Below are 14,547 nucleotides of genomic sequence, written 5' to 3'. Positions count from 1 at the left end.
TGCAACTCCTCCTTCAATCCACTTGAGGAGTAGATATCAAGCATTCCCCTCTCCTCCCTTCTCAATGGGGCTACCAACATCTCAAATTTTTCTCTATACTCCATGACGGTGCTATCTTGTTTCAGACTCAATAAAGGTCCTAAGGGATTGTGGAGTATTCCCGGTTGAAACCTTCGAATCACTGCCTCCTTAAACTCTTCCCAACTCCTCAATGGTGTTTGATCCTCCCACCATTGGAACCAATTCAACGCTCTGTCCTCCATCGCAATCATCACTGCATCCACCTTATCATGTTCACGTACTTCATTCAGCCTGAAGTACCGTTCAACACGAACTAACCACCCGTAAGCATCATCACCCTTAAAAACAGGGATCTCCAACTTCCTTCTCCCGCCAAAATACCTCCGTTCGTTACCACCACCGTGCCGTCGTGGTCGGAAACGTGATCCATGTGATAACGTGCTACTATCACTCCCGTCGTCGTCATTGTTACGTGGATCTCCCCGACCTAGAGGTCTTCCCTGTCTCCGGCGAGGTCTCTCGTTCTGTTCCCGCAGCAGTTGACGGATTTCTACCACCGTCGCTTCCACGTTTCCCAATCGCTCTTCCATCGTATCGATTCTGTTCTCCATGATGTGTCTCGTAACCACCATCCACCGTTTAGATCGAAACCGAGGCTCTTGATACCAAATTGATAGGACTCAATCTGATATCCAGAAGTAATAAAACAGTAAAATAACAATTTTAAGATGAAAATGGGAGATATTATTGATGTAAATCAAGTTAGAGTTCAAATGGGATCTAACTTGTGAATTACAATGGATGGACAATGGAAATGAAAAATGCAGAAAACAGGCTAAGCATTTCGAGCTGCTTAGAAAACTCCCATGCAGTTTCTAACTGAATCCATACATGCCCCCCACTACTGATTATTCCCTCAGCATATAACGTTACAGCCCTCCTTTCTCTCTCTGCCACCTGTCCCATCACACATTCCCCACTAAGTTAGTTACTCCTCTAGTGGGATGATCCCCTACACTTCCCTTACCATGTTTCCTCGTGTATACTATCTGTTGCTTATCAATATGTGTATAGTTGATTGGCCAAGTTCTCTTCGGAAGCTATGTTTTTGTTAAGTGAGCAGTAATGTTTGTGTTAATTTCGTATTAGGAAGTTATGTTCTATGGTGTGACAGTCATAGTGTTTTATACATGTGCTGTGACAGACCTGAAGGAGGAATTTAAGGTATCAGATTGTTGCTTGTTTTGAAAGAGGAAACGTGTTAGGGGTAAACCATGTAGTGATATATTCTTCTTCAAGTCTTGAACCAGGTTATCTTAGTAAAAATATAACGATTTCTTTGGTATAGTGGCCATCCTTCTATATGTTGTCCCACTACAGCATTTTTGGGACTAGCTGCACTGCATTGCTGTCTGGGTTGATAACTATGCTCAAGTGTTAATGTTTTTTTTTTTTTTAAATTATAATTTTGATTAGCGGTTTCATATATAGGGGACCGTCTAATGGAAGTCGGGGGAAGGTTGTCTTACTATTTGATGATAATCCCTTGTCTAAAATTGGTGTGAGATTTGATAAACCCATACCTGATGGAGTTGATCTTGGTGGTGCCTGTGAGGGAGGTCAAGGATTTTTCTGCAATGGTAATGTGTTACTTCTCTAATACAACTTTTATATTTTTAGATATTCTATATTATTATATTTTGATCTATATATCTTTTATAGTCTTGTATCTTACTATTTTTCTGTTTCCAGTCACCGATCTTCGTTTGGAAAGCAGTGCTGTAGAAGAACTGGACAAATTACTTATTCATTCATTGTTTGAGGTTGCCATTTACCCTACCATGTAGTCTAAGAATGTTCTGTAATCATTTTGGCTTCAATCTTACAATTAGATTTATACTCTGTTTTTTTCCCCAGGTTGTTTTTAGTGAGAGTAGAAGTGCACCATTCATTTTGTTCATGAAAGATGCTGAGAAGTCTATTGTAGGAAATGGAGATTCACATTCATTTAAAAGTAAGCTTGAAAATCTTCCGGATAATGTGGTCGTAATAGGTTCACACACACAAAATGACAGTCGCAAGGAAAAGGTATTGTATTTTGGGTTAAATTAATCTGTAGTTTGTAGGACCCTATATTGTGATTTTCAATTAGGTCTCTGCTTTTATTGTTTGTAAATATCTCCCAGTAAAGTGTTGTGCTGGTTCCAGCTACAAAATACTGCTATTTCTAGCATTATCACGGCTGCTATTCTAAACTGTGGTACTATTCAAGTTCTGTAGCACCCAGGAGCCACTCGGCCGTGTGGTCCTGCTATACCATTGCTTTTTGGTGCAATTGACAAGTATAGATTACTTGTTGCCATGCATATAAAGGCATTAGAAGCTTTGAATCTCAACAGTCTATTGCAAGATACCCTGGAAATCTTTGTATGATATCATTTGGTTTATTGGCATGAACTTTTGTTGAAAGAATAAATTAATCAGTCTCCAAAGAACTGTTTTTTAGTAGTTGTGGGCTTTCTGTATCCTTTTGCTCTGCATTAGTTGTGAATGATTTATGCTTTAGTGCTATAAGATACAATCTGAAATATTCTATATATTTGATTGATTGAATTTCCTTCCCATCACTGGTCTAAATTTCTCCATAAGTGATTATTTATTGATATATGACTATTGTTCCCTGCAGTCACATCCTGGTGGTTTGCTTTTTACAAAATTTGGTAGCAATCAGACTGCCCTTCTTGACTTGGCTTTCCCAGTAATGACTAAATCTCCTTTTCACTTTTATTACTTCTATTTGAAACAGAGAAACAGGAATTGCTGACATATGTTTGTTCACGTATTATGCTTACATGCAACCTATATTATTTCTTTCAAGCTATCTGAGTAAATAAACCTTATCTCTCTTCAATCTTTTCAGGATAGTTTTGGACGATTGCATGACAGGGGGAAGGAAGTCCCGAAACAAAATAGAACTTTGACCAAGCTTTTCCCAAATAAAATTACAATTCACATGCCACAGGTATATACAGGGGAATATTTGCCATGAATTTTGCTCTCCTTATACAGTATTCATAATATATTTCCTGGTATAGGATGAGGCTCTTCTAGCATCTTGGAAGCAGCAACTGGATCGAGATGTTGAGACTCTCAAAATCAAAGGAAATTTACATCACCTGCGCACAGTGAGTGCCTTGTGTTTGCTTGTAAATTTAATTCATTCAGATTAAAAGGCATGTTTTATGGTAACATCTACATATTTCTTGCAAAAACAGCGTTGGAGGCTATATAGTACCTGACTTAATATGTTATTCCATTGTGGTACTAAGTAATTCAAAGTATGATTTATATATGAATAGATGGGATACCAGTTAAACAGTCAATGCAAGTTATGCTTTCCCATGGAAGATGGTGTTCTTGTATCAGTTGTGGAAGGATGTTTGGGAGGGTCTGGGAATTTTATTTTTTCTAAGGGCTTTACCTTTGTCTATATCATCTCTCATTCTCTCTTCCATCTTTGATAATTTGCCCATTCTAAGTTTTATTTCAAGGATGACATTTTGCTTTGAATTTTCATTTTTGGTTTAAATTTAAGAAAATGAGAAGCGAGTTAGAATCCCTTCTGGTCTTTATTTGATTATGTAATTGCAAATCTATATAGGAGAATTTAGACCGTTGATTTATTTGGTTTGTTTTGATATAAATCCTCCAATATATTTCTAACTACTAATTTGATGAGGTTCATTCTTATGATTCAGATTCAGTTGAAAGCCAATCCCTTGAGTCAATTATTTTTTTGGATAATGGTGCATAATAGGGTTATGTGACAGATGTAGAACTGTGTAGTGACGTAAAACTTGATGTTTTACATTTGCTGTTGAGGTGTTTAAATTTACTGTAATTACAGACTAGCTAATTTTATTTATAGGTTTTGGGACGTTGTGGAATGGAATGTGAAGGACTTGAGACCTTGTGCATTAAGGATCAGACACTTACAAATGAAAGTATGTTCGAAGCATTAAGTGCTTTAGGATCTCTCTAGAATCTCTCTCCTATATCATTTTTGCTACATGCAGATGCAGAGAAGATAATTGGTTGGGCTTTAAGCCACCACCTCATGCAGAATTCAGAAGCTAAGCCTGATTCAAAGCTTGCATTGTCCTGTGAGAGGTAATTGCTAGCTTACACTGCTTGTTATTTGAAATACTATATGTACTTAAATTGTAATTTTACAATGGTGATATTATATGGTATTCCTCCAGCATTCAGTATGGAATTGGGATCTTGCAGTCTATCCAGAATGAGTCTAAGAGCCTGAAGAAATCTCTTAAGGTGATTGTTTGTGCCCTTTTGCTACTTACATGTGATTCCAGCTTTGCTTATTACAAGTTATTCTGTCGGGAGAGTTCATAAACACTGTATTCTAAATCATTTTGCTTGCTCAGGATGTTGTGACAGAAAATGAATTTGAAAAGAGGCTTTTGGCTGATGTTATTCCACCTAGTGACATCGATGTTACTTTTGATGATATTGGAGCTCTTGAAAAGGTCAAGGATACATTGAAGGAGTTGGTGATGCTTCCTTTACAGAGGCCTGAACTTTTTTGCAAGGGGCAATTAACCAAGGTTTCATTTCCTTTACTTGTGTTTGGATTAGGAATTTCGGGAATTTGAAATGCCTAGAATTTAAATTGCTTTGATTTTAATTTCCTTCATTTTTCAAATGCTTTGTTCGGATAAATCAATTCAAATTTCTTTAATTTTAAATTCTTTGTTTGGATAGGGCAAAATCTCAATTTTATATTTTAAATAGATGAAATTTTAATACTAAACTTTATAGAAAACAAACACAATCTAATTTTGAAATATTAATTAAAAAATATTTTTCAATTTTTAATAATTTAAAAATAAAAAATATTGATAATTTTAACTAGGGTTGTTTTTCCTGACCACAACAAGTGATGTTTTTAAACCGACATTAACTAAGACTATTTTTCGGTCGATATCAAATAAGGTTTTTTTGTTAAAGTATGCCGGGAATATTTGTGAGCTGACATTAGTCGGGGCTATTTTTCGGCTAACGTTGGTTGAGTCTAATTTTTAGCTGATGTTAGCTAGATTTTTTTACCAATGTCGGCTAGGGTTTGTTTGACCAACACCGGCTAAGGGTCTTTTCGAACGACATTGACCAAGGTTATTTTTAGCCAACGTCAGCCTAAAAAATCCTAGCAGGTGTTGACAAAAAAATCTATCCAATATCGGCTAAAAAATAGCTTGGTCGATGCTGACCAATAGAACCTATCCAATGTCGGCCGAAAAATATCATTGGTCAACGTTGACCGAAAAATCCCTAGTCAAAGTTGGCTAAAAAATAGTCCTGACCAATATCGGACAAAAAACCCTACCCAACATCGGTTATAAAATAGCCTTGGCTGATGTTGGCTAAAAATCATTGGTCAACATCAATTGAAAAAACCTGAATGACAACGGTCAAAAAAATCCTTGACCAACGTCAGCAAAAAATTCCCATGATTGACGCCAGTGAGAAAATAACCCTAACCAACATCATCTAAAAAAAAAAATCTTAGCCGATATCGACAAAAAATAACTTTGGTTGACATAAAAAAAAATTCTAACCGAAAAACCTCAACCAACGTCAATGAAAAACAACTTATATCGATGTCGGCCGTAAAAATTTTGGTCACCCGTAGTTGCTAGTGTTGAGCGAGAAAGGGTCGCGAGTAAGAACGTGAGTTAGAGTGAGCATCTCTGAAAATAGAATTTCAAATTTTATATTTTTTGAGAGAATTTGAAATCCTACTGTTTTAGTCAATCAAAATGATTCATAAAAATACCAAAAATTAAATCTCCTTTCAAATATTTTATCCAATCAAGCTATTTTATTATGAATCATTTTAAATTCCTTGAAAAAATGAATTTCCCTGCTGAATTGCTCCATCCAAACATACTGTTAGAGATTGAAATTTGTTTTTATTGTTTAACAGATTTTTTTGCTTATGCTCTTTATGTTGGTTGACTATTTGTTGATTTGATAGATCGATTGATTTTGTGACGCTTTTAATGTGCTTTAATGTTTTAGTGCCCTTGCTTTGTCCCCACTCTAAGAGAGGAAAAAGAAGGAAGTGGAATCTGCTGACCACTTTTAACTATGTTTGATTGGCCTAGACATCTAGGATTTGTTGCATTTATATCTGATATTGGCATCTGCACTCTGCTGGATATGCAATTCATTTGTTGTCTGAAATTTTCCATGGAATGTAAAAGCTGAAATCTTCTGTGATAGGCAATTGATTTTGGGAAAGTGTTTTTTTTTGGAGAGAATTTGGATCTTTATATCCATAATCATTAAAATAATTTCTGTGGTATACAACAATTAATAAATCTAATATAATTTTGATGACCATCTAACTTGCTCTTTATCAAAATATTATCCATTCTGTTATCTCAACTTTGAATTACCTTTTGTGCAGCCGTGCAAAGGAATCCTATTATTTGGTCCCCCTGGAACTGGTAAAACAATGCTCGCAAAGGCAATAGCTACTGAAGCTGGTGCAAACTTCATCAACATTTCTATGTCAAGTATTACCTCTAAGGTTAAATTTGTCCCTCTCCAAGTGTATATTGATCTCACCTTTATTAGTTTGCTGTGCATATCAACTCATGTTCTTGCCCCTCTTTGCTTCAGTGGTTTGGGGAGGGTGAGAAATATGTGAAAGCTGTTTTCTCTCTGGCGAGTAAAATTTCACCTAGTGTTATATTTGTTGATGAGGTAAGCCTTTTAACTTAAGGGTATTGTTTTGTATTGATTCATTGGATGTAACTTTACTAGCTTTGTTTCAGGTTGACAGCATGTTGGGTCGTAGGGAAAACCCAGGAGAGCATGAGGCCATGCGAAAGATGAAAAATGAATTCATGGTGAATTGGGATGGCTTACGCACGAAGGAAACAGAGCGAGTTCTTGTGCTGGCAGCCACTAACAGGCCTTTTGACCTTGACGAGGCTGTCATAAGGAGGATGCCAAGAAGGTGAATATATTCAACTGTGCTTCAATTCCCCTTCCTATTATTTTGTAAGGGGGAGGCCCAACATAAGTAAATTTTTTGTAATTATTGTCTTTGGCAGATTGATGGTAAATTTGCCAGATGCTCCTAATAGAGCGAAAATATTGAAAGTTATCCTGGCAAAAGAGGAATTGTCTCCTGATGTTGATTTAGATGCAGTAGCAAGTATGACTGATGGATATTCCGGAAGTGATCTTAAGGTTGCTGGTGTTCTTTTTCCTGTTACCTTATTCTTTGAAATTAATGTTACTATTATTCAATATTTGATGCTTGCCCTTATACTGCAGAATTTGTGTGTAACTGCAGCACATCGGCCTATTAAAGAGATATTAGAAAAGGAAAAAAAGGTATGTCTCTTCTTTATGTTAGTGTTATGCTTGGTATCCATGGGTTTGTCACTGCTTTTGATGGTAAGTTATAGTTGGGTTGCATGCATAAATCTTTCCATAAAGTCTACATGCTATTTGCATGTGTTGAAAATTACGCTCTAAACTTATGACCTTGGTTGAGACAAAGCAACAATAGACTTGGAGAGTTCTCTATTTCTTGATGATCTTAGATTTTGAACTCATTTCTGATTAAGTTGTTAGCCAGTAATTTTAATGAAGGGGAATTATTGTATCCTTTACAAAATATATGGGTTTATGATTAAAAGGAGCTAATGTATGCTTAATGTGTTTGATGCATGACAGGAACGTGCTGCTGCTCTAGCAGAAGGCCAACCAGCTCCAGCATTATGCAGCAGTGGGGACGTTAGATCTTTAAACATGGAAGACTTTAAATATGCTCATCAGCAGGTATGAAATGAAATTTCATTTAAGCAAAGCCCTCTCCAGTCCTTTGAGCTCTCCGACTTTTCGTTTTTAGTAATATGTTACTTCGTACATTATATTGAATCAGGTATGTGCAAGTGTTTCTTCTGAATCAGTAAATATGACTGAGCTTTTACAATGGAATGAATTATATGGAGAAGGGGGTTCAAGAGTAAAGAAAGCACTCAGCTATTTCATGTGAGAGTTTTTCTATTGCTGACATGTCCCCCCTCCCCTGCAGCCTCCATCTCCTGAAGCCTGCACATTTGTAGTTTTGCTAATGTTTATCGCTTCCAAGGGTTTGCTGTTGAGCCATTTCGTTTCTAAAATGAAATATAGGTTTTTATTTATAGTTACTTTTATTACATTTGGGATGATGGGTTTTGAAAGGAGTTAAGGAGTGGAGCCTTCAAAAATTTTGGTCTGTTCTGCTGCTTTTGTTTTGTTCATCATCCCAAAAGGACGCCCTTTTATTTTTATTTCAAGTTATAAAAGTTCTACTAGATGAAAAGATAAAGTAGTCAGGTGATCCTGTGCATATATTTGTTGTCTCTTTCTGGAATAATAAGCATTTAGATCCTTTTTATATCTGTTTTTATCACTTTCATGTACATCTCATATGTTGGAGCCCTCTTTTAATTGATTCCTGCGGGGATACTAGCCACCAAATTCCACTCTGGAGTTGGATAGCGTTAATGTGAACGCCTAGTAAGGAGGCATGTTCTTGTGTTGATTATTTTAAATTATGGGCATATTTAGAAAATTGTAAAAGTCAATAGGTAAGGACTTTTATGGTCAATTTTGATTTTTTTTCCCCAAGAAATTGAATTTATCTTTTAAAATGAATTGGTGATAATATCACGCGTTACAGACAATAATACACTTACCGAGAGGGAAAAAAATTGTCATTTCCATAAATCAGTTAGATTTCTTTGGTCATCAAATTACGATACTCATGACTTGTGCTCTAACTTGGAAGAGGGTAGAAAATAGTGAAATTAGTCCGAATAAGCATTTATTCAGTTTTACTCACTAGTTGTATAGACTGATTTGTTTCCCCTTATATGTAAAATGTATCAAGTGGTCTAGCTTGCTCCGTTAGTTGGTTGAGTAATGTGTATGGGTTATTGAAATCTGAGCTTGATTCCTATCAATAAAAAAGAATACAGAATACTCGTTCAACCTTGAGTTAGAAGAAAGTATTGGATTAATAACTTTCAATACTCTCTGGAAATATGGTAAAGGGACGACATCCCCAATCTTACCAAATGAGATTATTATTATTATTATTATTATAAATTGTCAAATGAGATGTTACTAGCAAGTTGGGGAAATTAGTAAAGGTCCTATTTAAATGATTACCGTACTTATTTAAATTAAAATACCTTCAATTTTTAAAGTGTTTTTTAAGGATTTTATATAAGAATCAATAAATAATAATTTTCTTATTTTTTCATAAAAAAAGTTATGAAGTTTCTTACTATACCTTATATTTTTATCAACACAAAGTTTGGTATGTCATTAAAAAAAGGAAAGATTATTGTACATGACCTTTTGTTGCTAGTTTTGAAGAAGACCGAATCAAAAACAAGCAGGGGTGGACCCAAACTTCAATGTTTGGGGGGTAAACTGTGAAAATTATGATTCATATGTATATCAAATTTTATATTTCATACATGTTCTAAAATACTAATTATAGCGATAATTTATTATAATATTAAAAAATATTTAATTTATTGTAACAAAATAAACTAAACATTTTTTAAAGACCTAAGATTACAAAATTCAATCACTAACATGTTATAAAGAATTTTCATAAATTTATAATAAAATTAGTGTTTAGATTAATACAGTTTTAAGATAATTAGAAGAATAATAATGTGATATCAAGACAATTGTCAGTGCCTTGGAATTTTGACATATTTCTAGTACAACTTATATTTGATTTGTTTCTCAAGATTTATTCAGCAATGTGTTTGGATTCATATATTAACAATGTCCAAATAAACAAAGACAAGAGAAAAGAAAGAAAAAATATATACAAAAGAGTGATTGGAAAGAGGAGATATTTGTTAATATGTCTTAAACCTCAATTTGTCATATCTTATATAGTGTTTTAATTAAGTTTATCCTATTGCAAATGTTAATAAATAACATTTAGTTATCAAATTATTTATAATCAAATTCATATAAAGAGAACGAAAATAAAGTCTTGTAAATGTAATTATTTGTAGTCTTTAAAATAGCAATAATAGATGATATAAAAAAGTACTATTGAAAAGAAAAATAAATAGTATTTGAGTATTCTGTCTAAAAAGAAAAACACAATAAATATTACAAAAGAGAAATAGATTATTTATCTAATTATACCAAAAAATATTATTTATGTAAAAAGATAAAATATTTTATCTTCACAATAAATGATAAATAAAAATGTCATCATCTTCACAATACAAACTATAAAAAGAGAATGATATATTTAATAAAAATATTAAAAATCAAAAGAAATGATATTTTAATTGCATATCTTCTAACCCCAAAATAAAAACAATCAATATAATAACAAATATATATTTTATATGACAACCTTGATGAAGACAAAAAAAAAGTCAAAGACTTTTTGTATAAGACTTTCGGCTCTTATATGAGTCCGACTTAAGAGTTTAAAATGAGTGTTGAAAATAAAAACTAGGTTTTCCAATAGTAAAAGTAAAAAAAATTAAAACTAATTTTAAAAATTTATAATTGAAAGAAAAAGTTATTCAAGCAAAAATCTCGTGTTTGAGCGGTGTTTCATTGCAATGAATTGATTTAGATTTTTAAGAAGGTGTTTGATTTAGTTGTTTTTTATTTTTATTTTTACTCAAAATAAATGGTGATGGAAATGTGTTTCGTTAAATTTTTGTTTTCATTTTCATTTCAGGAAAAATATTTTCTTAAACGAACCAAAAATTGGAAACAATAAAATCCCGTTTGTAGTGTTTTCAATTGAAACCAGAACCTCATTTTAGATAAAATGAAAACGCGAGCACAAAGAATATAATTTTAAGTAAATCTAAAAATATATTTCTCTTTGAAAATGCATTTTTAGTATTTTTATTTCTTAAAAACAAAAAATAAAACGTAAAACAAAACATGTTTTCAAAATTCTAATTTTTTGAAAATAAAAATAATTTTCAAAAAATAAAAACAAAAAATAAAAATGTAAACCAAATACATCCTAATAAATCCAAGGAATTGATTTTCCATTGAAGGAATCAAGTCTCAATTGGCAATGGCTAATGTGAAATTTTAATTAAAAATTGGATCAAATATTTTTGTCATCTTTAATTAAATAAATTCTTCATTAATTGAAAATTATTAAAATAAAATAAATATTCATTTATCATATCTTACAAAGTCTAGATTTCATGCATCTAAATTAAAACCATCCATTTAGTACACCATTTTACAAATCTAACTCTCTAGCCCTCCTTGTTACTTGTAGTTGGATTGTTTAAAATATGATATGTGCAGTGTGCAGTTTTAGTTTCTAGAATATTTTACAAAACACGTTGCAGGCATTTAGCAGGTCACAACAAAAAAAACACATAATATTTTTATTTTTTATGTTAAGGATAATTAGGTATAAAAAAATAATTTCTTCTGTTTTATTCATTATTTAAACATGATAATTTTTTTTGGTTTCATTCCATTCTATTTCTTTTCATCAATTCAAAGATGGCCTAATGTATTTATTCCACATTTTCCCATCTTTTATAAAAATTTTAAAGTTATATTATTTTAATTTGTCAATTGATCCTCATATTTGTATTAATTTTTCATTTTAGTCCAAATACTTAAAAGTTCTACGATTTAGTCTTTATACAAACAATTTTTATTTTACATTTTAGTCGTTATATATTTATATATTTATTTCTTTATTTTGTGGTATCTTTATACTAAAAAAAACTAACAACAAAGACTACAATATAAAAAAAATTACTCATACAAGACCTTAAAATATAGAGATTTTAGACGCAGGATAAACAAATTGACGCAAAGTGTTGGATATTTTAGTGTAATTGATCTCTTTATTATGTTAAAATAAGAGTGCACGCTTGTTTTAATGTAATAACGAGATGTTCGGTTTAGGCAAATTTTGGAAGTTACATGGAAGTTACTAAAACTTCCATCAACGGCAATTTTTAAAAAGAAATAACTTTCATCAACCGCCAAAACCCACCTTTTCTTTGATCATAAACAATCATTCTGGTTCAGAAAGTATAACGGGTGACAAAACATACAAGACTCTTGAATTATAATCTTCTGATTTTATCCGATTGAACAATTTTGGTTGAACCCCGAAATTTGATTCAATCTGAAAGTGTTATACACGACTTCAGATTTATCCAGTATCATCTCGATTTTTCAAATTAACCAACAAAAGATTGAATCAAATCTTTCGAGATGACGAACGATAGTTTGAAGATGACAAGCAAGTTTGCGAAGTTGGACAAGTTTGAAGGGCAGGATTTCAGAAGATGGCAGAAGAAGATGCACTTTCTCTTGACAACATTGAATGTGGTGTATGTGCTGAGTACACCGATGCCGGTGTTTATGGAAGACGAAACTCTGGATCAAACAAGGAAGTGTTCGAAATGGGAGAATGACGATTACATTTGTCGTGGACACATTCTAAACGGTATGTTTGACTCTCTCTTTGATATTTATCAAAATGTTGAGTCTGCTAAGGAATTATGGGACTCTCTTGAATCCAAGTATATGGCAGAAGATGTCTCAAGTAACAAATTCTTAGTTAGTAATTTCTTTAATTACAAAATGATTGATTCGAGGCCTGTTATGGAACAATATAATGAACTGTTGCGGATTTTGGGTCAGTTTACTCAACATGATTTGAAAATGGATGAATCCATTGCAGTTTCATCTATAATTGATAAACTGCCTTCTTCTTGGAAAGACTTCAAGCATACCTTGAAACATAAGAAGGAAGAGTTGACTCTGGTTCAACTCGGTAGTCATTTCATGATTGAGGAGTCGCTGAGGGCTCAGGAAATTGACAAAGTCAATGATAAAAACGTAGCAGGTTCCTCTTCCGTTAATATGGTAGAGGAAAGTGGAACAGTTAAGCAAAATTACAATGCTAAAGGTAACAAACGAAAATTTCAAGGAAATAAGAACAAAGGTTCAAACAAACAGACAAAATTGTCATGTTGGAAGTGTGGGAAACCTGGTCATTTAAAGAGGGATTGCCGGGTGTTCAAAGGAAAGAACAAGGCTGGTCCAAGTGGGTCTAATGATCCTGAAAAGCAACAAGGTCAGATTGTAGTGAATAATTTTAATTCGAATACCAATTCAAATTATGTATCACTAATATCTGATGCATTCTATGTGCAGGATGATGACGTTGCTTGGTGGTTTGATTCGAGAGCAACAAGCCATGTGTGCAAAGATCGTCGTTGGTTCAAGGAATTTAGACCAATCGATGATGGCTCTATTGTGAAGATGGGCAATGTTGCAACTGAACCAATCCTAGGATTAGGTTGTGTGAATTTAGTTTTTACTTCCGGAAAAAGTTTGTATCTGGATAATGTCTTATTTGTACCTGGTATTCGTAAGAACTTATTGTCTGAAATGGTTTTAAATAATTGTGGTTTCAAGCAAGTACTTGAAAGTGACAAGTACATCTTGTCAAGACATGGTTCGTTTGTTGGATTTGGTTATCATTGTAATGGAATGTTTAAATTAAACATTGATGTTCCTTTTGTTCATGAATCTGTTTGTATGGCCTCGTGTAGTTCTATAACTAATATGACAAAATCAGAAATTTGGCATGCTAGATTAGGACATGTTCATTACAAAAGATTAAAAGATATGTCAAAAACAAGTATGATTCCTCCTTTTGATATGAACATTGAAAAATGCAAAACTTACATGTTGACCAAGATCACTAGGAAACCTTTTAAGGATGTTGAAAGTGAGACTAAAGTCTTAGACCTTATTCATAGTGATTTGTGTGATTTGCATGCTACTCCATCATTAGGTCATAAAAAATATCTTGTTACTTTTATTGATGATGCATCAAGGTATTGTTATGTATATTTATTAAATACAAAAGATGAAGCTCTTGATAAATTTAAAATTTATAAGAAAGAGGTAGAACTTCATCAAAATGGGCTAATCAAAACTCTTCGTACGGATATGGGAGGTGAGTATTATGATCCGGTTTATTTTCAGTCTACTGGAATAATACATCAAACTACAGCTCCCTATACACCACAACAGAATGGTGTAGCCGAAAGGAAGAATAGAACCTTGAAAGAAATGGTGAATTCCATGTTATCCTATTCGGGTTTAAGTGAAGGATTTTGGGGTAAGGCTATGTTGACAGCCTGTTACTTGTTGAACCGAATTCCTAACAAAAGGAATAAGGTTACCCCATATGAACTTTGGTACAAAAAGACACCAAATTTGAGTTATCTCAAAATTTGGGGATGTAGGGCTGTAGTCAGGCTTACAGAACCTAAAAGGAAAACCATAGGTGAAAGAGGTATAGATTGCATATTTATTGGATATGCTGAACATTCTAAAGCATATAGATTCTATGTGCTAGAATCTAATGATTCTGTTGCT

At 33.1% G+C, this 14,547-nt stretch overlaps 1 protein-coding gene across 2 annotated transcripts in view; it reads left to right on the top strand.

Moving 5' to 3' along the window:
• LOC100790427 (uncharacterized) overlaps positions 1–8,425 on the top strand; it is an 18,003-nt gene extending 9,578 nt beyond the window's left edge. For both annotated transcript variants that reach the window (XM_006579535.4, XM_006579534.4), the window contains 17 exons: positions 1,513–1,661; positions 1,774–1,844; positions 1,939–2,109; positions 2,708–2,779; positions 2,942–3,043; positions 3,117–3,206; positions 3,950–4,025; positions 4,098–4,191; positions 4,284–4,353; positions 4,467–4,646; positions 6,512–6,634; positions 6,727–6,810; positions 6,882–7,066; positions 7,164–7,302; positions 7,390–7,449; positions 7,795–7,899; positions 8,003–8,425. In XM_006579535.4, coding sequence (XP_006579598.1) covers positions 1,513–1,661; positions 1,774–1,844; positions 1,939–2,109; positions 2,708–2,779; positions 2,942–3,043; positions 3,117–3,206; positions 3,950–4,025; positions 4,098–4,191; positions 4,284–4,353; positions 4,467–4,646; positions 6,512–6,634; positions 6,727–6,810; positions 6,882–7,066; positions 7,164–7,302; positions 7,390–7,449; positions 7,795–7,899; positions 8,003–8,116 — 1,885 coding nt within the window. In that variant the 3' untranslated portion in view covers positions 8,117–8,425. The remainder of the gene's footprint in view (positions 1–1,512; positions 1,662–1,773; positions 1,845–1,938; positions 2,110–2,707; positions 2,780–2,941; positions 3,044–3,116; positions 3,207–3,949; positions 4,026–4,097; positions 4,192–4,283; positions 4,354–4,466; positions 4,647–6,511; positions 6,635–6,726; positions 6,811–6,881; positions 7,067–7,163; positions 7,303–7,389; positions 7,450–7,794; positions 7,900–8,002) is intronic.
• Positions 8,426–14,547: the final 6,122 nt, after the last annotated feature.

The sequence above is a fragment of the Glycine max genome, chromosome 5 (assembly GCF_000004515.6).
Source record: "Glycine max cultivar Williams 82 chromosome 5, Glycine_max_v4.0, whole genome shotgun sequence".
In the NCBI taxonomy this organism is placed as follows: Eukaryota; Viridiplantae; Streptophyta; class Magnoliopsida; order Fabales; family Fabaceae; genus Glycine; species Glycine max.
The sequence above is the reverse complement of the archived record's forward strand: the minus strand, read 5'-3'. Positions and strand labels throughout refer to the sequence as shown.